The sequence below is a fragment of the Rhineura floridana genome, chromosome 6 (genome assembly GCF_030035675.1).
Source record: "Rhineura floridana isolate rRhiFlo1 chromosome 6, rRhiFlo1.hap2, whole genome shotgun sequence".
Classification (NCBI taxonomy): Eukaryota; Metazoa; Chordata; class Lepidosauria; order Squamata; family Rhineuridae; genus Rhineura; species Rhineura floridana.
In genome coordinates this window covers 49,475,001-49,497,796 of record NC_084485.1, presented here as the reverse complement: position 1 = coordinate 49,497,796, position 22,796 = coordinate 49,475,001, and the positions used below count along the sequence as shown (strand labels likewise).

Below are 22,796 nucleotides of genomic sequence, written 5' to 3'. Positions count from 1 at the left end.
AAGTCATATAAATGTCTTCCATTTCACCAGGTTCTATTCTTCCATTTTACTCAAATATGGCAATGGCAGAAGAAGACTGCACTCTATAAAAGCGAGGGTTCAAGTTAACATGAAACTGTCTTGAAATGAGACAATTGAACCTCTATAATCATCTCTCTATGTGCACTGAATTTGGTGGGTACTATAACCTCTTTCTCTTTGCTATTCTCCTGTATGTTTTCCAGGTACAAGAGTTGCAGTCCCAGCTACTGACAGCAGAAGATTCTTGCCAGTTGATTAGCCAGGAGGCTCAGCAACATTTAAACGACATGCAAGAATTGTCCAAACAGAGAATGCTGGAAGTTGCACACTTCCAGAAGATGCTGGAAGCTGAGAAGAAGCAGCGAGAGGAGACAGAACATCAGAACATCAAGTTGCAGAGCCAGAAGGAAGCGATGGAGCACAGGAGCACAGAACTGCATGCTACACTGCAAAGTCAGAGGGAGAAAGAACAACAGCTGAAGAGAGAGCTGCAGAGCAAGCAGGAAGAGCTGGAGCACCAGCATGCCACTATTCAAGCCCTGGAAAGGGAGTGCAGTCAGTGGGAGGAGGCAGAGCACCAGAATTCAGAGCAGCATGCTGCACTCCAGAGACAGTGGGAGGAAGCAAAATGTCAAAATAAGCAGCTGAAAAATAAAAAAAGAGAGTCAGAGCTTCAGAATACAGAGCTACAGCACCAAAAAGGGGAGCTGGAACGTCAGAATGAACAGCTGAAGGCTACGCTCCAAAAACAGCAAGAAGAGGTGGAACGTGAGCATGCAATGCTTCAGAGCCGTTGGGAGGAGGCACAACAGAGCTGTTTAGAACTGCAGAGCTGGAAGGAGAAAATTCAACATCAGAATGCAGAATTGCAAGCCCTTCTCCATAGCCAGCGCAAGGAGCTGGAATGTCAGAATGTGGAGCTGCAGACCAAGCAGAAGGAGATGGAACATCAGAGCATTATGCTACAGAAGATGAAGAAAGAACAGAGTTGGTGGGTGGACGTTGAATGTCAGAATTCAGAACTTAAGGAAGCGTTGCATGCTTTGGAGCAGAAACGAGCCAGGTAAGCACAACACCAATAATTTATGGGTGGAGTAGTTGATTCACATACAGCTATCTCACTTTTTTCCCCCTTGGATGTTCAAATTATGCACATATGCAGAAATAATTTCAACTTATACAGAATGCAGCAGCGCGCTTACTTACCAACAGCCACCGCCGTGATCACATTACGCTGGTGTTATTTGATCTACACTGGCTGCCGGTTGTTTTCCGGGCCCGATTCAAGGTGTTGGTATTAGCCTTTAAAACCCTGTACGGTTTCGGCCCAGTTTACCTGAAAGAGCACCGCCACCGCCACCAATTATGCCGCCCGACCAGTTCAGCCACGCAAGGCCTTCTCTCAATCCCACCAACCAAAACAGCTAGGTTGGTGGGTACTAGGGAGAGGGCTTTTTCTGTGGTGGCCCCCACTCTCTGGAACTCCCTCCCGTTTGATCTCCGACATGCCCCTTCCCTGGATGTATTCCGCAAGGCCCTGAAGACGTGGCTATTTCAACAGGCCTTTGAGATCTTTGGGATGGGTTAATCTCCATGATTTTGTCATCTATTATATGCTGTATATGTAGATGTTTTTATAAATGTACTGATGACTGTCCAGTATTTTATTTATTGAGATTAATGTGACTGCATTTGATACTATTGTATTTTATCCCATTTTAATGTACGTCGCCTAGAGTGGCTATCTGCCAGATAGGCGACACACAAATTAAATATTATTATTATTATTATTATTATTATGTTCAGAACTTGCCCTTGTAAAAGGCTTCTCTTGGAGAAGTCCTGGACATTCCTTGGTGTCAGGATGTATGGTTGGAGTTCTGATGTTTCTGAGAATGAGCTAGGAGAGGGGGGCAGCTGGGCTGAGGTGTCTGAAAGGGAGGGGGAAGCTTCCCAGATAGAGGGGGAAAATCTTGAATAGACAACAGACTCGTTTCCCACGCACTCCCCCCCTAGGAATGTGCTGCAGTTACAGACAGAGAGGGAGGAGGAGGACCAAGGTCGTTCGGCTGCAGAGAAGGGTAGAGAGAAATCGCCTGAAGTGTTGGGCCAACCCCCCCACTTCCCACCATCCTTTCCGAATCAGAAGGGGAGGAGGCAGCCGCCCCCCCATCGCCCCGCACCCGAAGACAGTTAAAAAGGCGCCAAAGAAAAGAGGAGGGAAGGGGCGTAGATGTGGGCAGTTTGAGGCGGAGTGAGAGGATCCGGGCCCGAAAGCCCCCTTGATAAGGGATGGGGAATGCTTGAAACTCTGTTCTATCAACTCTCTTCCATGCCACGGGTTTTGATTCATGTTATGAGTTCATGAGGCGGAGAAGCCTATGTCTGGAAATTACTCCAATAAAAACTGATTTGCTTTCATCAAGTGATTCTGTTCTTGAGTCCCAACCCGGGCACGACAGTTTGATAGAACCAACTACTCAACCCTCCTTACTCCCACCACTTGAACGTGACAAGATGGAAAAGGGAGCTGCTGGGGGGGTAAACCCCACTTCTGAGACGGAAGAAGTGAAGCTACTGAGGTCGAGCGTGGCAGACCTACAGTCGGACGTTCAAAGCCTGTTAGCAACTGTGAGAACCTTGAAATTGGACAACCAGAGCCTGAAATCCACAATAGATCGAATGCGGGCAGCCCCTGCAGCCGCCATGGCCAAGATCCCAATTGGATTACCACCCAAATATGCGGGCCAGAGCGACCAGATCTCCACTTTCGTGGCCCAATGTGAGATGTACCTGGACATTAAGGATGCAGAATTCCCCAATGATGCTGCCAAAGTGGCATTTGTGATCAGTCTATTGGAAGGGGAAGCTGCCAAGTGGGTCACCCCCTATCTGATCAGAAAGGATGCCATCCTGGGCAGGTATGGAGCATTTATACAAGCCCTGACCGAAATGTTTCAGGATCCCCAAAGAGCCGAGACGGTGGCTAGGCAATTGAGTGCCCTGAAGCAGGGAAAAGGAACTGTGCTGGAATACACCAATGCCTTTAAGATCTTATCCCAAGAGACTGGATACAATGACTCAGCACTGATGTTTATGTACCGAAGTGGACTGAATGCTGAGATATTGGATGAGCTGGCCAGAGTCGCACCTCCAACTGATTTGTCTGGACTAATCCAGCTGTGCCTACAAATTGATCACAGACTGGAAGGAAGACGGTTAGAGAGAAAACAAGAGGTGCAAAAATATTCAGCCTCAGTATCCCGCAGTAAAATCCCTTCGACCCCCGGGACGTCAGGCAACGCGGGGGACGGCTCGGGAGGGGCGCGGATGAAGCTGTCGGAGGAGGAAAGAGACAGACGTCGCAGAGAACGTCTCTGCTTTATTTGTTCCAAGCCAGGCCATCTAGCCAGGGACTGTGAACTGAAAGGAGACCGAACAGGGCCGTCGGGAAACGGAAGCACCCAGTCCTAGTGCAGGCCGGAGGACTGGGGGCAGCGCTGTGCAAAGGGCCTCCGTTAACCCATCCCCTCCTAAAAGGAGTTCTGGTATTACCCATTAGGATTACAACTTCCCCAGGAGTGCAGTTCAACTCAACAGCGTTGATCGACAGTGGAGCCTCTACAAACTTCATCAATACTGCCCTAGTCAAACGCCATCATATCCCGTATCGGAAACTAGAAGCCCCCTTATCAGTGGAGACGATAGATGGCAGACCGCTAAAGTCCGGGGGGGTCACTAGAGCCACTGAGGATTTGAAGCTAGAAATCCCGGGGCACGAAGAGTTCATTTCCTTGTGTGTGTCAGACCTGTCTAACTTTGAGGTGATTCTGGGAATGCCATGGTTGATAAAGCATGACCCAAAAATAGCCTGGAGAGAAGCAGTCGTGTGGTTTACGTCCCAGTATTGCCACGAAAATTTCAGCCAGAGAAAGCAATAAAAGCCCTAGCAGGAGCTGTGCAGGAGGTCAAGGAGGTGACCCTCCCCTCGAAATACCTGGACTTTGAGGATGTGTTTAGTGAAACTGAAGCTGAGACTTTACCCCCCCATCGGCCGTATGACTGCGCTATCGATTTGGTGCCAGGAGCGAGCATTCCTGCAGGCAAAATCTACTCCCTCACAGAACAAGAGAGAGTAGCTCTGAAAGAATTTTTGGAAAAGAACTTGAAGCGGGGTGTGATGTTCCTATATTAATGTATATATGGTAAGTGTTGTTGTTTTAGAAGATACATGGTAAGTGGAGTGAAAGAGGAGGGGGAGTGAATGGGCAGTAGAATGCAAGATGATTGGCTGAGTGTTTAAAATGGCTGAATGTATAAAAGGAAGAGTGAGAGTGGAATCGGGGGGGAGAAGAGAACGAGTGGGTTGCTTGGTGGGGTTTAGAGAGTTGTTTACCAGGAGGGAGGTGGAGTTCGGATTAGTATTGAGTAAAACCATATGCTTATGTGCCTTAAGAAGAAATCTTGTTAATCTTGTTAGCTTTGTTATCTGTAATAAATACTTAATTTGGTTTACCAAAGGCCTGATCCTTGGCTGGGGTTTCACAGACCAGAAGGGAGGGTAAGGTAATGACCAAGGCTGAAGGGGAACTGTAACAAATGGTGGCAGCGGTGAAGAGAATAACAATACCAGTATTCAGAGTCTCTGGGAATACTAGTATTGGGACGTTACTGGTGGTTGCCTAGCAGGGGGATCTGTTGAGATCTGTGCTAGAGCGGGGAGAGAAACCATAAGAGAGAGCGGTCTGGACTGGTGGAGTCCCTGGTGGTGCCTAGAGACAGGCAGTAACCACAAGCAGGTAGGAACCTGACAGGGAGAGCCAGGGAAGGACGCCTCACATGTGGTGGCAGTAGCGGTGGGATACGAACGACAGAGAATCCAGATACGAATACTAGAGAATCCAGAACAGTGGTGTGGCAAACAGAAATAACAAAACAAGATTTCTTGTGAGAGTGACTGGCAAAGAGTGTGTGGCAAAGAGTGAGTGAACTCAAACACCATGGCTGAATACATAAAAATGAAAAGAGAGGAGCTGGTGGAGAAGTGCATAACATTCAATTTACCTCACGAGGGTAAAGGGGTAGATGAATTGAGGGTAGCACTTATAGGATTTGCAACTGCCCAGCAAAAACAACCTGTCAGGGAAGAGACCCCAGAAGGATATTTAAGCAATCCCGCTTATATAGAGTACTTGAGAGAGAAGTTGAGGAGGGAGGCTGAGGAAAAAGACAAGCAGAGGGTCTTTGAAACGGAAGAAAAAGACAAGCAGAGGGAGTTGGAAGCTGAGAGATTGAGGATGGAAGCTGAGAGATTGAGGATGGAAGCTGAGAAGTTGAAGATGGAAACTGAGAGAATGAGAATGGGGTTTGAGGAGAGGGAGAAGCAACGAGCAGTGGATGCCAAATTACAAGTAGAAAAGTTAAAATTTGAAAGAGAGAAGTTTCATTCTGATGAAACAAGAAAGGACAGAGATGGAGCAAAAATAAAAATTACTCCAAAGGACTTTGCTGTCTATGAGCCTGGTCAAGATCCTCAAATTTACCTCAGCACCTTTGAAAAAGCAGCTCAGTTGTGGGGGCTACCTGAAGATAAATACATGCAGTATTTATCAAATCTGATTAAAGGGGAATTGGCTGAGGTATACCAATATTTCCCCTCAGACAGGCCCGTCACCTATGCTGAATTCAAAGAAGCAGTGTTTAAAAGATTCAGACTGGGGCCTGATTATTTTAGAAAGCTTTTCAGAAATTGCCAGATACAGACAGGGAGGTCTTTTGTGGAACTGGGAGCAAAGTTGATGGATATATTTGGAAAGTGGATGAGTAGTGCCAAAGCTCAGTCAGTGGAAGAGGTGAAAAGCCTCATGATACTGGATCAATTATACCATCAGTTACCACCAGAAATAAGGCTCCTCGTCAAAGACCGTTCCCCTACATCTGTGCAGGAGGCCGCAGAGATGGCGGATCACTTTGCCTCCAATAGAACTGGCTGGGTGGGGAAAACATCAAGAGAGTTTAAACCCAGACCATATAGTGCTGGCAGAAGGGATGTGGTACCACAGCGAGTGAGTCCTCCATTAAAATCTGAAGGGCACAGGACACCCCAGAGTGGATCTGTGTACCCTAAAAGTGAGGAGAAATTATGCTACAAATGTGGTAGACCAGGGCACCTACGTTTTCAATGTGAGGTTGCCAACCTCATTAGTAATCCTGCTCAGACAAGGACAGTGAAAACAGAGCCCAAGGCTTTAGAAACAGCGAAAAAGGTTCAGTTCTGCCAGATAAACTGGACAGAAGTAACAGACCTTGATTCAAGTCTGAGAGAGGAAGTGAGTGTACAAGGGGCAAATTATTGGGCATTGCTTGATACTGGTGCCGCTCAGACATTACTGAGGCCAGATTTAATAAAATCTGAGGTAATATTACCTCAGGAAACTGTGACTATCCAAGGAGTGAGAGGTAAACCAGAAAGTTTGCCTGTGGCCCTGGTGGATATGACTTGGAGAGGCCGAGAGGGCCGATATAAAGTAGGCGTTAATGCCCAGCAACAAGAACCAGTAATACTGGGAAGGGATGTAATGGGTGCCCAAGGAAAGATCTATGTAGTGACCAGACAGCAAATTGGCAGAGAAAAAGAAGCCATATTAAGGGGGGCTGAAACAAACAGGGTGGAATCTGTTAGCCAGCCTCAGGTCACCATAGCAACCACTAGCAGGCCTGGTGAAGGAGACAGACTATCAAGTGGTCTCTGGGGAAGAAGCAGAGCAATTCAGGGAAGAGCTGCATAAAGATATAAGTTTGAAGCAGATAAAGGAACAAGTCCTGACCCAACAGATTCCTTTCACTGACAAACTGAGGAATCAAGTTGTGTGTGAGAATGGGATTTTATAGAGACTGTGGATGCCTGCTGAGAGAAAGGATGAATGTGAACCAGTGAAGCAATTGATAGTACCTAGCAAATACAGAACCAGATTGCTAGAGGTAGCCCACGATGTCCCATGTGCAGGACATCTGGGAATAAAAAAGACCAAGAGGAGATTGGCTGCACATTATTATTGGCCAAATATCTCCAAGGATGTAAAACAACATTGTCTATCTTGTGGAATATGCCAAAAGGTGGGAAAGAGTGGAGTAAAGACCAAGGCACCCTTAAAGCCCCTTCCTATAATTGGACAACCCTTTTATAGAGTGGGAATAGATTTGGTGGGCCCTTTTTCCAAACCCACAAGGCATGGCAAGAAATATCTAGTGGTGGTGGTGGATTTTGCCACCAGGTACCCAGACGCAGAAGCACTGAGATCTGTAGAAGCCCCTGTAGTGGCAGAGGCTTTATTAAAAATCTTTATGAGGCTGGGTTTCCCTCATGAAGTGCTGACAGATCAAGGCAGTGTATTCATGGGAGAAGTGATGCAATGTATGTGGAAATGTTGTGGTCTAAAACATCTAAAGACCACTACTTACCATCCCGCCACTAATGGGCTAACTGAGAGATTCAATGGAGTTTTGAAGGGCATGATAAGAAGCTATGTTCAAGATCACCCACAAGACTGGGATGAACATTTGGGATGCTTCTTATTTGCATACAGAGAAGTCCCTCAGGAGTCAACAGGCTTCTCACCCTTTGAACTAATGTTTACTAGAAAAGTGAGGGGACCTTTGGAACTGCTAAAAAATTCATGGGAAGGAACTCTGGGAGAGTACAAAACTTCTGTAGTAGATTTTGTATTGGAATTCCGCAATAAATTAACATCAATGATGGAGGTGGTGGAAAAGAATTTGAGTCAAGCACAGGAGAAGCAAAGTTACTGGTATGACAGAACAGCCAGGGAACGTGTGTATGATGTGGGAGATATGGTTATGGCGTTCATACCCAGGAAACATGACAAATTACAGGCTAACTGGGAAGGACCATATACCATCAGAGAAAGGCTTGACACAGTGACGTATGTAATTACCACAGACCAACTAAACAAAAGCAAAGTGGTTCATGTAAATATGTTAAAGCCTTACCATACCAGGGATGCAAAAGTGTTGCAAGTTACCTTATTCCCTGAGGGAAGTGGGCCTGAACTTCCAGATTTGGTACAGGAAAGCAAAGACAAAGGAGGGGTAGATCAAGTGGAATGGTCAGAGGAGGTAGAGGAGGAAGTAAAAGAAGAGATTCTGAGAGTTTTGAAAACCTATAGGAATCTCTTTAGCAACAAACCTGGCCGAACCAGTATAGTTATACATTCCATTGATACTGGAGATCATGCCCCAATCAGATCTGTTCCGTACCGTGTGAATGGGAAAGTTTTGAATGAGATCAAAAAGGAGGTGGAAGATATGCTGGAATTAGGAGTGATCAGGGAATCCATCAGTCCCTGGGCCTCAAGTATTGTCCTGGTTCCAAAAAAAGATGGAACGACAAGGTTTTGCATTGATTATCGGCTAATCAATAAAATTACTGTCCCAGATGCGTATCCTATGCCTAGGGTAGACGCAATGTTAGAGTTATTGGGGGCAGCAACCATTATCTCTACACTAGATCTCTGTAAAGGATTTTGGCAAATGGAACTAGACGAGCAATCCAGAGCCAAAACTGCCTTCAGTACACCAGATGGGTTATATGAGTTTGTGACCTTACCCATGGGACTAAGGAACTCACCAAGTTCATTTCAGAGGCTAATCAATACTGTGTTGCGAGGCATGTCAGATTTTGCAGTGGTCTATATCAATGACGTGGCCATTTTTAGCAAGTCGGTGCCTGAGCATGTCCAACACCTGACAACAGTATTGGAGGCCTTAAGAAAAGCAGGCCTCGCAATAAAAGCTAAGAAATGCCAGTTTGGACTAAAGGAAGTAATCTATTTAGGACATAAGGTGGGGAGTGGGAAAATCACCCCCTTATGGAGCAAGGTGGAGGCAATACAAGTGTGGCCGATCCCTTTAACCAAAAAACAAGTAAGGGCATTTCTGGGTGTGGCTGGATTTTATAGGAAGTTTGTGAGAAACTTTGGGGAAATAGCAACCCCATTGCATGAATTAACAAAGAAGAAGTGTTCTGAGCGTGTGGTATGGACGGATGAATGTCAGAAGGCTTTTGATCTACTGAAGCAAGCCTTGTGCCAAGGACCCATATTAATAGCACCAGACTATGAGAAACCGTTCATCGTGGCTACAGATGCGTCGGACCTGGTGCTGGGAGTCGTCTTGCTACAGGAGAGAGAAGGCACCAGACATCCAGTGGCGTACCTGAGTCGCAAGCTGACGCCGAGGGAGAAAAACTATTCGTCGGTCCAGAAGGAGTGCCTAGCGGTCGTGTGGGGACTAAACAAGTTGCGCCCATACGTGTGGGGACGAAGATTCACAGTGACTACGGATCATCGGGCCTTGTTATGGTGGCAGACTATGAAAAACCATAATACTATGCTGCAGAGGTGGTCCTGGGCCTTACAGGACTATCAAGTGGATTTCCAGTTCATCAAAGGCAAGGACAATGTACTGGCCGATGGACTTTCCAGGCAAGTGGCTGGGACTGCAGTGACATGACCGGACAGAGGAACAAAGAAAGACATTTTCCCCATAGAGACTTTTATTTGTTAACGCGACGTATAAATCCTGGAACAGGAATAATACTCTGCTGTTGTTTAAGGGGGGGGAAATGTGATGTTCCTATATTAATGTATATATGGTAAGTGTTGTTGTTTTAGAAGATACATGGTAAGTGGAGTGAAAGAGGAGGGGGAGTGAATGGGCAGTAGAATGCGAGATGATTGGCTGAGTGTTTAAAATGGCTGAATGTATAAAAGGAAGAGTGAGAGTGGAATCGGGGGGGAGAAGAGAACGAGTGGGTTGCTTGGTGGGGTTTAGAGAGTTGTTTACCAGGAGGGAGGTGGAGTTCGGATTAGTATTGAGTAAAACCATATGCTTATGTGCCTTAAGAAGAAATCTTGTTAGCTTTGTTATCTGTAATAAATACTTAATTTGGTTTACCAAAGGCCTGATCCTTGGCTGGGGTTTCACAGACCAGAAGGGAGGGTAAGGTAATGACCAAGGCTGAAGGGGAACTGTAACAAATGGTGGCAGCGGTGAAGAGAATAACAATACCAGTATTCAGAGTCTCTGGGAATACTAGTATTGGGACGTTACTGGTGGTTGCCTAGCAGGGGGATCTGTTGAGATCTGTGCTAGAGCGGGGAGAGAAACCATAAGAGAGAGCGGTCCGGACTGGTGGAGTCCCTGGTGGTGCCTAGAGACAGGCAGTAACCACGAGCAGGTAGGAACCTGACAGGGAGAGCCAGGGAAGGACGCCTCACACGGGGATTTATTTGTCCCTCGCAGTCCCCTTCAGGAGCCCCCCTACTCTTCGTGAAAAAGAAGGGGGGTGAATTACGACCTTGCAATGATTATCGTGCCCTCAACCAAATTACCATCCCGAACAGCTACCCCCTGCCCCTGATTCCAGAGTTATTAGATCGACTGCGTTCTGCCACAATTTTCACAAAGTTGGATCTGAGGGGGGCATATAATTTGGTCCGAATGAAGGAGGGACATGAATGGAAGACGAGTTTCAACACCTCTTATGGTCAATTTGAGTACCTGGTCATGCCGTTCGGGTTAAGTAACAGTCCAGGAGTGTTCCAGAAGTTCATGAACGAAGTGTTTAGGGACCTCTTGGACCAGTACGTGGTTTGTTATCTGGATGACATCCTGATATTTTCAAGGAGCCAGTCAGAGCATGACCAACACGTGAGAACTGTGCTGGGAAGGCTGAGAGAGAACCACCTATATGCCAAGCTGGAAAAGTGTGGCTTTGACCTGTCTTCCCTGGACTTCCTTGGATACCGAATTTCAGCAGGGGGAGTGGAGATGGATCCCGGAAAGGTGAGCTGTGTGTTGGATTGGGGACAACCGACCACCAAGAAAGACGTGCAATGTTTCTTGGGCTTCGCCAACTTCTACAGAAAATTCATCCCAGGCTTCTCCAAACTAACCGCCCCCCTCACAGACTGTTTAAGGGGAAAAGGGAAGTTTCAATGGACAGATCAGGCAACAAGAGCGTTTGAAGACCTGAAAGAGAAATTCGCCTCCGAACCTATCCTACGCTTTGCTGACCCGACCCGGCCTTTTGTTGTGGAAGCTGACGCCTCGGACCGGGCGATCGGGGGGGGTTCTCTTGCAGCCTGACAGGGGTGGGAAGGAACTGCACCCGTGTGCATACTACTCTCGAAAGCTCAAGGATGCTGAGAAAAACTACACTGTGTGGGAAAAGGAACTTTTAGCTATCAAAGACTCATTCGAAAATTGGAGGCAATATTTAGAGGGGGCTCAACATCAGATAGAAGTACGATCTGATCATAAGAACCTTGAGAGCCTACAGACAGCCCGGAAATTGAACCAGAGACAGATACGCTGGTCGCAGTTTTTCGCCAGGTTTAACTTCAAAATAAAGTACCACTCCCATACAAAAAATCAGAGGACGGATGCCCTATCCAGACAACCCCAATACAAAGACGAAAAGGCTGACACACACACCCCAACACATCATCCCACCGGAAAAACTCACGTTAGGAGCCTGTCAGCCGTCCTGGGAAGAAGAGCTCAAGAGGGCCCAGCAGGGGGATCCAGACATACAACATTACATCCAGGAAATGGAGCAGAGCACGGACTCAGAAGTAAGTTTCCACTGGAGGGATGGGTTGTTGTGGTTTAAAACTGCCAGATATGTGCCAAAAGGGGACTTCAGAATCAGAGTATTGCGTCAATGCCATGACAATGCCACAGCTGGGCACTTCGGCATTTTTAAAACCATTCAAAATGTAGCTAAGGATTTTTGGTGGCCTCAAATGCGCAGAGATGTTGAGAACTATGTAAAATCCTGCGCCATGTGTTTGAGGGCGAAGACAAGCACGGGAAGGCCTGCAGGGCTGTTGGAACCTCTAGCCACTCCAAAGGGGCCCTGGCAGGACCTCTCCATGGATTTTATAACCGATCTACCAAGGTCACAAGGAATGACTGCTATTTTGGTGATCGTGGATTCATTGACTAAAATGGCCCACTTCCTCCCTTGCTCTGGGGCCTTGGACGCCAAGGAGACGGCAAAGGTGTTCATAAAAGAGATTTACAGATTGCATGGGTTGCCAGACAGCCTCGTCTCGGATCAAGGCACCCAGTTCACAGCTAAGTTTTGGAAGGCTGTTTGGAAGCAGTTAAAAACGGAGCTAAGGCTCTCCTCCTCTCACCACCCCCAGACTGATGGACAAACTGAGAAACTTAACGCAGTTTTGGAGAGATACCTGCGTTACGTATCTTACCAGCAAACTGACTGGATTTCCTATTTACATGTTGCAGAATTCGCCTACAATAATTCCGTGCACACCAGCACGGGGCAAACACCCTTCTTTGCTAATTATGGATTTCATCCCAAAGCTTTTCCCAGCCGCTCAGGCAGTGGGCCGGTACCCGCGGCCGAGGAGTTTCTCCAGGAATTACAGGCAGCCCAGCAAGTGTTGAAACAACAATTAGACGAAGCCAAAAGGGAATACAAAAGAGTTGCTGATCAACGTCGGTGTGAGGGGGCCCCCCTCAAGGTGGGCGATCAAGTATGGCTGTCGACCCGCTTTCTTAACATGCCGGGTAAGTGCAGAAAGTTGCAGGATAGGAGAGTGGGACCCTTCGAAATCCAGGCTCAAATAAACCCAGTGGCTTTTCGTTTAAAGTTGCCAGAGACTTTTAAAATGCACCCAGTATTCCATCGTTCCTTGCTAACGAAGGCCGCCCCCCCCAGTGAGCTGATGCCGATAGAATCTCCAGGGGCACCGATGTTGGTGGGGGGACAAACAGAGTTTGAAGTGGAGCAGATCCTGGACTCCAGGAGAAGGAGAAACCAGCTGCAGTATCTAATTCATTGGAAGAATTATGGGCCAGCCGATAGATCCTGGGAAAAAGCAGAAGACATTCACGCCCCTATTTTAGTGAGAGACTTTCATGAGAAATTCCCTCATCGCCCCAAACCAACAGGGTGGGAGGGAGCACAGCATGGAGAAGGGGATGATGTCAGGATGTATGGTTGGAGTTCTTTTTTTTTTTTCCTTCCCTTCCCGGAAGTCCGAGTTCTGATGTTTCTGAGAATGAGCTAGGAGAGGGGGGCAGCTGGGCTGAGGCGTCTGAAGGGGAGGGGGAGGGGGAAGCTTCCCAGATAGAGGGGGAAAATCTTGAACAGACAACAGACTCGTTTCCCAAGCACTCCCCCCCTAGGAATGTGCTGCAGTTACAGACAGAGAGGGAGGAGGAGGACCAAGGTCGTTCGGCTGCAGAGAAGGGTAGAGAGAAATCGCCTGAAGTGTTGGGCCAACCCCCCCACTTCCTACCATCCTTTCCGAATCAGAAGGGGAGGAGGCAGCCGCCCCCCCATCACCCCGCACCCGAAGACAGTTAAAAAGGCGCCAAAGAAAAGAGGAGGGAAGGGGCGTAGATGTGGGCAGTTTGAGGCGGAGTGAGAGGATCCGGGCCCGAAAGCCCCCTTGATAAGGGACGGGGAATGCTTGAAACTCTGTTCTATCAACTCTCTTCCATGCCGCGGGTTTTGGTTCATGTTAAGAGTTCATGAGGCGGAGAAGCCTATGTCTGGAAATTACTCTAATAAAAACTGATTTGCTTTCATCAAGTGATTCTGTTCTTGAGTCCCAATCCGGGCACGACACTTGGCCTCTTACTTCAGATTATTTGATTTGGATTTTGTAGCAAAAAAGGGCCTTCAGTTGTACACCTGCCAGTCCTTAGTCTATATTTGCTAATTCTTCTAACTGGCTTGCAAAGGAATCCTTTCAAGGATGCAGTTACTATATAGTGATAGCACCAATGTTTCCTAAGTTCCTTTTGGCCCAGGGGCCACATTCTCCCCTGGTCAACATGCTAGTGGTGGTGTGATCAAAAGTGGATGAGGCCACCCCACTCTCGCATACATGTATAGGACAAACACACACACCCTCAACTCATCTGTACAGTACAGTTGAGGGAAGTTACTGGCCTCCTCACCCATCAAATGATAAATCTGATAACTAGGGAGATGGCAGTTTGCATACTCATCTGGCCAGTGGATTAGGTGGAGAAATTTTGGCCTCCAATTCCAAACTTAATGGGGGGGGAGGGGGCAGAAAAATGTGCTTGCCGGGTGGGTGGGATATTAGCCATCTCTGCTATTCATCAAGTTTATAGATTGATGACCCAGATTTTTCACATCACTTTAGAGAAGATGGTCACTGATGGGTTTTAAACAGAATGCGTTAGCTCCCCCCCCCCCAACTAGTCATGAAGGTTGTAAATGGGATGTCTCCTGCTCACTTAAATGCTCTTGCACTCAGGTCCTGCTTGCAGTCTTCCCATGGGAATCTTGTTGGCTCCTGTGAGAACAGGATGCTGGACTAGAAGGACCACTGGTCCAATCCAGCAGACTGTTCTTATGTTCTATGTTCTATGTTCTTATGTATATTTTTGCTAATTGCAGTGTCTTGTGCATGTATGTTGGTACAGTGTCTGTATGCCGTAATCAAGGATTTCATAAGTGTGTCTTGTAAGAGAACCAAAGTGATCTCTACTAGAGAGAAAAAGCAGCAAGATCTTGTAGTTGCATAGTTCTTCCATAGTAGTTGTATAGAAACTTAAGTTCTGCTTTTTCCTGTTTTCAGTTTGGCTGTATCCTTGGAGGAGAAAGAACTCACGCTCAAGAGACTGCAAGACAGTGATGGTGCTCACCAGGGTGAAATCACCAAATTGAATACTGCACTGCAGCAAGCAGAGCAGCTGGTTGCTGAGCACAGAATAGAGGGGCAGGAGCTCACCAGACAGGTATTACCTGAAAAGAGTGAACATGTGGTTTTCTACTCTACTGCCAGCCCCCATCTGCTTCCTATGGTACTTCTATTATGTTACCCTCCCCCCATATGGCTTCTTTTCCATAATACCTGGGCTTTTTTCCTTTATATTGTATGAATAAAACTGGCTTTGGTTGTGTCTTTTGCTCTCTGTTGAGGATGCTGATTCCAAGTGAGGGGGGAACCATGTTGCTTTATAGTTTTTTGTTGGTGCCTATGCTTGCTGATCTCTTCCAACACCATCAGCCCGCTATTTTATTTACAAAAACAATAAAAAACATTTATGATACATTAACATGCATATAGTGAACTCATTTGTGTTCATCGTAGTACCTGATGCCTGAGGCCTTTTCACAAGAACACTAAATTAACCTTCCCTTGCAAATTTATGTCCAGCTGCTCTCTTTTGTTTGGTGTTTATTCACCCGGAGCTGACTTTTCTTTTTTATTCCATTCTGCGATTCATATATCATTACAAGCTGCATTGCTTTCCTCCCGTCCAGATGCAATCACTGAGGGTGATGATGCAAAAGAAGGAGGCTGCCTTGATAGCTCATAACAAGCAGCTCACCCAGGACCTGGAAGAATCCCATGCAAATGAGCTGTGTTTGAAGGACTCCGTGCAGAAGCTGGAAGCTGAAGTGTCTCAGTTGCAGCTGAGCCTCTGTAGCACAAAGAGTAGGGCAGAGGCTTTGGCATCAGAATGTCAGCGTGCTTGTTCAGCCCGTTGGGAGGCCCAGTCCCAGTTGACCAAGCTACATTTGGTTCTACAGTACATGCTGTGCAACAGTCCTGAGCCAAAGCTGGAGCATGGAGGAAGAGGAGACAAAGCCATTCGGAGCTCAATATCCGTTAGTAGAGGTGAGTCTGAGAAGTAAGTGGAGGAAAAATAAAGTGTCTAGCATCCACAAAATGCAAGAAAAAGAGGTAAAAAACCAGAATGCTGAAAAGGTATTTATTATGTACAAAAGTACTATTAAAAATATATGCCAATTTTTTAAAAAAAATAATAGAAAAAGCTTAGGAAATGCTCTGTAGAAGCTCAAAGCCCAACGCGTTTCAGCTTGTGCAACCAAGCCTTCATCAGGGGACACATTGATTTTTCATCAAAATACTGTAGCCAGCTCTTACTAATCATATTTAGTATTTAGTATCCTAAGCTTTTTCTATTATTTTTTTTAAAAAATTGGCATATATTTTTAATAGTACTTTTGTACATAATAAATACCTTTTCAGCATTGTGAGAAGTAAGTGGACCAGTATTATGCCCTTCACAGGTAGATTGATTATGTGAGAGAGCCAGAACTCTGCAATGGGGGGAAGTTGATCTTCACCATAATCCTACTTCAGATGGATATGCTAAGGAGTAACAAGATGCCCCAGCGTTGCCATCTTTGCCCAATGTTAAGATGGTGGTGGACACTTTGCTCCTTTCAATAGCAATGATATAAATTGCTTGTCAAGATCCTCCGTGGTGCAGAGTGGTAAGTGGCGGTAACGCAGCCAAAAGCTCTGCTCACGGCCGGAGTTCGATTCCAACAGAAGGAGGAAGTTGAATCTCCAGTACAAGGGGTCGAGGTCCACTCAGCCTTCCATCCATCCGTGGTCGGTAAAATGAGTACCCGGCATATGCTGGAGGGTAAAGAAAGGCCGGGGAAGGAACTGGCAAAACCACCCCATATGTACGGTCTGCCTAGTAAATTCGCAAGACGTCACCCTAAGAGTCGGAAACGACTCGCACTTCAAGTGCGGGGGACACCTTTACCTTTTTTAAATTGCTTGTCAAAGCAGCCCTTGCCAGCATGTGGCACACATGTCAAGCCTGTTGGCTGTCTCATATACAGGGTGGAACTGATTTTTCCTGAAAGTACTTGGGAAAGCCAAGAAGAAAAAACAGAAGACTGCTAGAGGCAGAGCCAACTGATAGTACAAAAATTCTTGAGGTTCGTTTGTTTGACATACATCACTCATTGTAGAAACAGTGACTTCATTGTAGGGTAGCACAAGTCTTTATGTAGAAGGAAAACCTGTGACAATTAATGAAAACCCTTGGTAGGTGACAGCCCTAATTTGGAAGAACAATCAAATATAGAGTAGCGTTAACTGTTTATTGCGTTGAATCAGACCCACAAGATTGGGATGGTGGGGACTGATAACTGATTTATAGTGAGTAGTAGGGGATGGAAAAACAAATCAATGTGTATGGAATATTGCTTAACATAAGTATAATGATAAACCTTGGGTCTAGGTACAAACTACACTGGTACCTTGAATTGTTGTTTGTGTGACAGCACTGACATCTTGTGGACTGTGTGAATGATGCATTGTGTAGGATGATCAAATGATTATTCTGCAAGACATTTAGGGTAGATATTACAAGAACTATGGAGCTGTTGCTGCTTTGTGGGGGCTTTTACATGAAAGCCTGCTGATTTCTTTTCCTTCTCATTCCACTTTTATCATTATATGGGATAGCATGGCACCATCCAGACTTCCAAATTTTATGTTTTATCTCCATGGTATTCCACCCACATTAGTGGATGGTACATATCTGAAAATCCCTATTTCTGTCCACCCACCATTATTTATTTATTTTTATTAAATTTATTAGTCGCCCATCTGGCTGGTTATCCAGCCACTCTGGGCAACGTACAACATAAAAATATACAAATTACATTAAAACGTTAAAAAACTCAAACAATGATGAAAAAAACCTAACCCACCCCAAAAGCCTGCACATCATTAAAAGCAACAACTATCAGAAAATGTACAATGTATACAATACAGTAACTAGATATAAAATAAGGTAATTCCCACATCATATCATAACAGTTATCAGAAAACAAAAACAAAACAAAGCAATAAGAACAAAGAATCTTTCATGGTCTTCTTCTCCAAGGCAACCCCAAGGTGACGCCAAGTGCGACGCCAAGGTGCTTCCTTCAGGCAGCTCCTCTCCTTCATATACCTGGAGCAGAGAAAAAACAGGATGGCAGAGTTGTAGCGTAAGTGGCCACAGCTGCAGCAGCAGCAGCACACAGAGTCCTTGCAAACACAGAGTCCTTCCACGCACACCACACACATTACACATCACTGAGTGCACACAGAAAGTATGAAGCAGGGCATGAGTTTTGTAATTGTCCAGCCACAAGAAGTGTTTGACATACAGTTATACAACAAATGTATGAGCAACTGTACATCACTCTCTGTTGCACCTGCATGGGTGTTCTTTTTTTTTTAAAAAAATAGCTGGGTGGGACTTCCTCACTATCAACAAGCCCAGCCTGGGATGTTTTGCAGCCCTCTTCTCCTTTCCCTTTCCTGGTGCAGCAGGCCAAGCAGGGAGTTTGGGACAGCGTGTCAAAGGACAAAAAACTAGCTTGGCCAATAGTGTCACAAGGGGCTGTGAAGAAGGGGAAAACTTTCTCTAGCGCAGCAACAAGTCCAGAGGCCAGGTAGAACATATACTCGGCCTCCACCTGTCTTCTCGCTGTTACAAACGTAACACTCCCCTGTAGGCTGCAGTGTTGTCATCCTGCCAATTGCACAAGAGAAGCATAGCCAGCCAGCCTTTGTTTCCACAAGGTTCCTGAGAGAGGGGAGGAGTTGCAAGGACATTCCAATTTACTCCAAGGATTGTTGATGCCTTGTCTGTTTCATTGCAAGCTTCCCAAATAACTAAGTGGGGTTGTTATGAAACTGTCAGGATTTTTTTTCTTAATAGTTTTGGGACTTGTGGACCAACAAAAAGTCTACCCCCCCAAAAAAATTTTTTTGGTTTTATAATTTTAACTCATTTTTATTTTCACTGTATATAAATTGTCAAAATAAATAAATAAACCATGTTATGCTTTCTGATGGTGCACAAATCCCACTCTGGTACTCAGAGGGGAAAAATAAAATTCCATGCACAGCAAGATTGCTATCTCCCTTCCCATTGAAGTAAAAGCATTCCTGTGGCTGTTCCCAGAAATAAAAATGGCTCAGATGTGCCAAACTGGAACCAAGGAGGTGTGGCAGTAGAGCTCACACTCCCAAGAAATGTCAGCTGACATGTGAGAAAGAAACTATATCCAAAAATTGAATAGTTTTGCTTTGAAATTGGATTTTTTCCAGTAAGGAAAAAATGACATTAACAAGGGCAGGGACATTGAAATGTGTACAACTCAAGCACTACATTCTGTGGCTTTCCCTTCCCCACCAAGAGTGTCTAGGGATGCTGCAAATGTGCAGTAAATGGCTGGTGTGGGAGTGCCCCATGTCTTGTCGCTTTCTTGTTCTTGGCACATATAATACCAATAATGTATGACATTATGTCATGCTGTACATCTCTCTCATCTCCTTACCCTTAACTTTCACTGGGCACTACAAGAAAAAGAGCAAAGCATCATGGAGCAGTAGCATCTCCATTTGTCTCTCGTAACATCTAGTTCTTCTGTTGGTGAAAATTCCTGCTAGATTTTCCTTGTATCTTTCCTATCAATGACCCTTCAGCTAGATGCTGTTACAGAGGAGGCTTATTTCTCCAGAACAGGATAATGAGATGGGACTGGCTTTATCTCAGCTTAAGGACCTTTCTGCAGAGCTTACAGTGGAGAGAGTGGCAGAAGCTATTCAGGACCTGCGGCAGGATCTGTGGCAGACTCGCCTAGAGCGGGTAACTGTTTCCCCTTTTTTAAATAATGATCATCACCATCATGTCACTGTCCCCTCTTGGCATCCAGGTTTAAAAGAATAGCTGGTAAACATTTGAAGCACAAAGATGTTTCTCATCAGGTGTAGATGGTTTAAATAAAAAGCACTTAGGAAGTGTCAGCCTTACTATAACCCTGTGTGGTATCTAGTATACATTAAGCACTATATTAATAAGTATCAGGTCACACCATTGCATTAAACTTACTCTCTACTTGTTGTGTTCAGCAAATGAATTGCCAGCTTGATTAATATCATAACAAATGCTGTATCTGTTTCCTGTCATACTGATGATTCTATGTGGCTAACTAGAAATGGAGATACAGATGTGCTTTAAAAAGTAATGATTATTCTAATGGATTCAGTTTATCTAAACCTTTTACCGCTGTTGCTAAAAGATGTCTATCCTGGGCAAAATCTGTTGATCCATGATTTAGCTAGCATCTGTGTCTTCAGTAAACTTTTTTTTCTTCGTACAACTAGTTAACAGCTGGATATGCAAGAACTCAATCTGCATTTTCATTTTGAGTTGACAAAACTGTGTCCAACAAATACTCTGTGTGCTGACAGCTGCTGCTTTTTCTTTCTTTCTTTCTTTCTTTCTTTCTTTCTTTCTTTCTTTCTTTCTTTCTTTCTTTCTTTCTTTCTTTCTTTCTTTCTTTCTTTCTTTCTTTCTTTCTTTCTTTCAGCTTCTGAGGCAACATTTGTACCTTGTCCTATATGTGTCAGCATTCTGCCATAGTGCTTCTGTAGTGCAGCCATTTGCTGTGGAGGGAAGATAATTTTAGGAACGTAGGGAGTTGCCTTATACTGAGTCAGACCATTGGTCCATCTAGCCCAGTATTGTCTACATTGACTGGAAGCAGCTCTCCAGGGTTTCAGATGGGAAATTCCAAGCCCTACAGAGATTGAATCTGAGACCTTCTGCCTGCAAAGCAGATGCTCTGCCACTGAGCTACAGCCCTTCCCCTTCTTTTACAAACTATTCTTAGCCTCAGCATCTTATTGCTGAGTCTGTCATCAGATGCTACTGGGGGCCAAACTATAGGATACATGGAGTTTTGTGTAACTTTTCCTTCATTTTTTTTTTAAAAAGAAAGAAAAGCAGTTGTTAGAACCAATAATCTAGAGTAAAAATTGGGGAGGTGGGACTTAGTACTTTTCCTGCCAGGTGGTTATACTATCAAAAATTTTCCTCACAGAAGAACAAGATTTGGGGACCTCTACCTTCTCACCTGTCAGGAGGAAAAGCAGTTTGAAAGGAGACATTTTTGAGATAAAGGCTAGTTGGCAGGGGGGAAGTTTACAGTGTAATTTACACAAAGCTTTGTGTAAGGTGGAGTTTGGCCCTGAGAAAAGAAATTTGTTTCATTGACCTAAGGGTCCCAGGTCTTTTCTCCCTTTTCATAGTGCTCTTTATCTGTAGCATATATTGTACCCTTTCCTTTTTTCCAGGATGAAATAAGAAAGAATTCTGAGAAACTGAAGCAAGAACTCAGTGAAAAGGAAGCAGAAAGAGACCGTGTCAGTGCCAAAGCGGAAGAGCTTCAAAAGTGGCTAAACCAAAGCCAAGAAGGTACAGACTCACTTTCTCTTCACCATGGTGCCTCATACCATGGGTCTCCCTGAAGGTGAGGGTGATATTCAGTGCTAGGCCTACTCAGAGTAGACCCATTGAAGTTAATAAAATCAGACTGATTATAATACGTTGCTACTTCAGCAATGACTCTAGCTGTTGGAAAAAAGAGGATGCATGTTTTCACCCTGCTATGTTTAAAGCACTTCATTTAAGGCAAGGTGGGCATGGTCAATTAAAAACATAGAGCACATCTAGCATTTTGTTAGAATATATTTCACCTCCCACTGTTCTATCTTGTGCAAATTAAGACACGCCTAATGTCCATCGGAAACTATTCTGCAGAATAGTCAGTCCCATTATTTGACAGTTATTTTTGGTGTTTTTTTAGTGTAAATTTTGCAAAGCGTTGGTATACTTCACATATTCACAGAAATAGAAACAAAAGGAAATGATTTCCAATAGGAAACTTCACTAAAATTGCAAAGTAAATCAGACATATTTAAAGTGACCATCTGAACTATATCAGCTGTCTTAATAATGTTGCTTCCTCCCTGCTAAAACAAGATCAGCACAGCACATGTCTTGTTTCTATTCTTTGGGCTGATTGCAGGTGTTGCCACCACTCACCATATGCTCAGAGGCACATGTTACCAAATTCTTCCAAGCTACACAGGAAGTGGATTGGACTGTGAAAGAACAACCCAAATTGTATTTGCACTTTGACAGATGTGTAGGGCAGTCCAATATCTCAGAGAGGAGTTCAGGTCTGCTGCTCCCCTGGTGCATTCGCTATAGCTGCCCAATTTCCCTGCTTTTTAAAGTTTGCTAGAAATATCTGTGGGCTATAGGTATGTTCTTAAACCGCAAGGTTTTTTGCCTATTAGAGAATTTCTCTGCTTTTTAATCCGGGAGGTGAAATGGGATCCTGTCCAAGTTTGCTGACACTGGATTGATCATTTGCATGCTTATTGAGTTCAGTGGGATTTACTCCACTGCAATCATGCTTAGGATAGGTGAAACTGACCACAGGGGATGGGGGGGAGGAGGGGGAAGAGGAGGAGGGAGGGGAGGAAGGGCAGAGGGGAGGAGGGGGATGGGAGCAGGGAAGGAGGAGGACAGATTTGATCATTTGCATGTTTATTGAGTTCAGTGGGATTTACTCCCATGCAATCATACTTAGGATAGGTAAAACTGACCGGGGGGAGGGAGGGAGGGCTGGAGTGGGCAGGGGAGGAGGAAGAGGGGAGGAGGGGAGGAAGGGAGAGGAGCGGGGAAGAAGGGGAAAGGCAGGTCTGATCATTTGCATGCTTATTGATGGGAAATCAATGGGATTTACTCCTATGCAATCATGGTTAGGATAGGTAAAACTGACCATGGGGGAGGAGGAGGGGGGAAGGGGAAGGAGCAGATTGGAGGAGGGCAAAGGAAGGGGGAGGGGAGGGCAGGTTTGATCATTTGCATGTTTATAGAGTTCAGTGGTATTTACCCCTGTGCAATCATGCTTATGACAGGTAAAACACCATGGGGAGGGGAATGGGAGGGAGGGGATTCAAAGAGGATGGGGATGGGGAGTGAGGGGCAAAGGAAGGGGGAGTGAAGAGGCAAGAGGGAGGGGATAGGAGGAAGGAGAAGGGAGGATGGGTTTGATC

The 22,796-nt window shown here is 45.3% G+C and overlaps 1 protein-coding gene across 4 annotated transcripts in view; it reads left to right on the top strand.

Moving 5' to 3' along the window:
* Positions 1 to 22,796, top strand: part of CEP250 (centrosomal protein 250) — a 91,289-nt gene that overhangs the window by 48,623 nt on the left and 19,870 nt on the right. For all 4 annotated transcript variants that reach the window (XM_061631767.1, XM_061631764.1, XM_061631765.1 and 1 more), the window contains 5 exons: positions 225 to 1,084; positions 14,691 to 14,850; positions 15,380 to 15,737; positions 19,406 to 19,533; positions 21,024 to 21,144. In XM_061631767.1, coding sequence (XP_061487751.1) covers positions 225 to 1,084; positions 14,691 to 14,850; positions 15,380 to 15,737; positions 19,406 to 19,533; positions 21,024 to 21,144 — 1,627 coding nt within the window. The remainder of the gene's footprint in view (positions 1 to 224; positions 1,085 to 14,690; positions 14,851 to 15,379; positions 15,738 to 19,405; positions 19,534 to 21,023; positions 21,145 to 22,796) is intronic.